The sequence below is a fragment of the Leucopleurus acutus genome (genome assembly GCF_964270905.1).
Source record: "Leucopleurus acutus genome assembly, chromosome: 19".
NCBI lineage: Eukaryota > Metazoa > Chordata > Mammalia > Artiodactyla > Delphinidae > Leucopleurus > Leucopleurus acutus.
In genome coordinates, this window is record NC_139161.1 from 58,184,723 (window position 1) to 58,187,432 (window position 2,710).

General features: G+C 52.4%; 1 protein-coding gene across 1 annotated transcript; it reads right to left on the reverse strand.

Moving 5' to 3' along the window:
- Positions 1–248: 248 nt before the first annotated feature.
- Positions 249–2,286, reverse strand: UBB (ubiquitin B). The gene is made up of 2 exons (XM_082861082.1): positions 2,199–2,286; positions 249–1,530 (listed from the first exon to the last, which is right to left on the reverse strand). Exon 2 carries the CDS (start codon positions 1,522–1,524, stop codon positions 379–381), a length of 1,146 nt encoding a protein of 381 aa, XP_082717208.1. The 5' UTR covers positions 1,525–1,530; positions 2,199–2,286; the 3' UTR covers positions 249–378.
- Between the last annotated feature and the right edge of the window lie 424 nt (positions 2,287–2,710).

Below are 2,710 nucleotides of genomic sequence, written 5' to 3' on the forward strand. Positions count from 1 at the left end.
TCAATAGTTTTAAATTCTTACACTTTAAAATTGTTTTAATGACACCAGAATCCTAACTTGTAAATGATCTTGAACAAAGGACAAAAGTCCCTACACCTTGGCACACCCAATGTTTACCAAAGTCAAGTGACTTAATTTTGGTCATATTGACAACCTCAAGTTAAATGCCTTCTTTGAACACCACTTTAACCAGTTAGGAGTCCCCACCATCACTACATAATTTCAGGACAACAGACACCAAATATGCTACCATGCAACAAAACCTTTATTAACATTTTGAACAAGTTCAGCTACTACTGAAACTATCTTAAATTGGGGCAAATAGCTAGAATGCAGGGTGATGCCATTATTGGGCATTATGAATGCAAGACTGAATAATTAACAGCCACCCCTCAGACGAAGGACCAGGTGCAGGGTCGACTCTTTCTGGATGTTGTAATCAGAAAGAGTGCGGCCATCTTCCAGCTGTTTGCCTGCAAAGATGAGCCTCTGCTGGTCAGGGGGGATGCCTTCCTTATCCTGGATCTTAGCCTTCACATTCTCGATGGTGTCACTGGGCTCCACCTCCAGGGTGATGGTCTTGCCGGTCAGGGTCTTCACGAAGATCTGCATACCACCCCTCAGACGGAGAACAAGATGCAGGGTCGACTCTTTCTGGATGTTGTAATCAGAGAGAGTGCGGCCATCTTCCAGCTGTTTGCCTGCAAAGATGAGCCTCTGCTGGTCAGGGGGGATGCCTTCCTTATCCTGGATCTTGGCCTTCACATTCTCGATGGTGTCACTGGGCTCCACCTCCAGGGTGATGGTCTTGCCGGTCAGGGTCTTCACGAAGATCTGCATACCACCCCTCAGACGGAGGACCAGGTGCAGGGTCGACTCTTTCTGGATGTTGTAATCAGAGAGAGTGCGGCCATCTTCCAGCTGTTTGCCTGCAAAGATGAGCCTCTGCTGGTCAGGGGGGATGCCTTCCTTATCCTGGATCTTGGCCTTCACATTCTCGATGGTGTCACTGGGCTCCACCTCCAGGGTGATGGTCTTGCCGGTCAGGGTCTTCACGAAGATCTGCATACCACCCCTCAGACGGAGGACCAGGTGCAGGGTCGACTCTTTCTGGATGTTGTAATCAGAGAGAGTGCGGCCATCTTCCAGCTGTTTGCCTGCAAAGATGAGCCTCTGCTGGTCAGGGGGGATGCCTTCCTTATCCTGGATCTTGGCCTTCACGTTCTCAATGGTGTCACTGGGCTCCACCTCCAGGGTGATGGTCTTGCCGGTCAGGGTCTTCACGAAGATCTGCATACCACCCCTCAGACGGAGGACCAGGTGCAGGGTCGACTCTTTCTGGATGTTGTAATCAGAGAGAGTGCGGCCATCTTCCAGCTGTTTGCCTGCAAAGATGAGCCTCTGCTGGTCAGGGGGGATGCCTTCCTTATCCTGGATCTTGGCCTTCACGTTCTCGATGGTGTCACTGGGCTCCACCTCCAGGGTGATGGTCTTGCCGGTCAGGGTCTTCACGAAGATCTGCATTTTGACCTACAAAGTAAAACGTTAGTGTTTCACCTCAGGATTTTTTACTGCTTTCGTAGGTAATCAATTCTTTACAACGAACAGTTTATTATTCTTAACTACGTTAATGACTCTCACAAACCTCCCCCAATGACTAGACTAACCGTTAAGTTAATCACTGAACACAAAATTCCTTAGTCAAAACGGCAACCCAAACGGGATGGCAGAATGAAAAGTGCTTTCTGAGATGAACATCCAGTTCTCTCTCCCTTAACTGCTACAGGTATTTCGCTAAAATGCCCCCGCCCCAATTTCCCCCAAACCTAGTGTCATGGCGGCATTAAAATAAAAATCCCGGTTAGACAGAAGTACGGTGCGATACCTTCTCCACGTCGGGATTCAAATTAAAACCTTTCCAGAAGCCCCAGCCGACTACCTCTCTTCCACCATCCCCGCCACGAAAAGAGAGGATGGAATCTCCATCGGTTAAGTATCCGTTGGCCTCTGCGGGCTCGCGCACCAACCGCCCCGCTCCCAACCCGTAAACAAGGCCCGCTCTTCCGGAAAAGCCGGCGCCGCGTCACCTCGCCTCCCCTCCCCCACCCCTCCCCGCGGCCTCCGAGCCCCCGCCCGCTCACCCTCACGGACGCCCCCCTCTCCAGTTCTCCCGGCACTCGTAGGCCGTGGGCCAGTACCTGTGAGCGAATCCGAAAATGCTGCGAATTCAACGACGCCGAGTCACCTCCACCCCAACACAGCAGACCCCAACGATGCCAGTCGCCTCTGAACGCTCCGGTTCGGCAGGGCCGAAATTTATGCAACGTCTGTTGCGTCACTTATCACTCTTACGTAGGCGCCGTGTCCGTGCGCCGCTGAAAGTAGTTCGCTCGGCCCCCACCTCCCGCGACGCAGTTAGGCCCTTCGACTGAGCCCTAAATTGCTTAGAGCCGAGCAAAGGATCCTAACAAGTCAGCTCACCTCTCTTCCAGGTGATCCTTCTCCTCCTTTCGGAAAAGGTAGGAAAATTATCGGGCGGATGAATTCGAGTTAAGGGGACCTTCCTCGAAAGCTCTGGAAACTTCCTTGCGGCGCCGGCGCTGATTGGTGAGGCGTGTGAGGCGAGGCCGGCGCTGATTGGTGGAGAACGCGGCGGCTCGGCTGTTGCTGGGCTCTGGCTGGAGTGGTTCGGTACCGACGTTGCTTAGTA

Bases quoted from the DNA above. Each gene is read 5' to 3' on its own strand.
- UBB (XM_082861082.1), bottom strand. From the start codon at position 1,524: ATGCAGATCTTCGTGAAGACCCTGACCGGCAAGACCATCACCCTGGAG.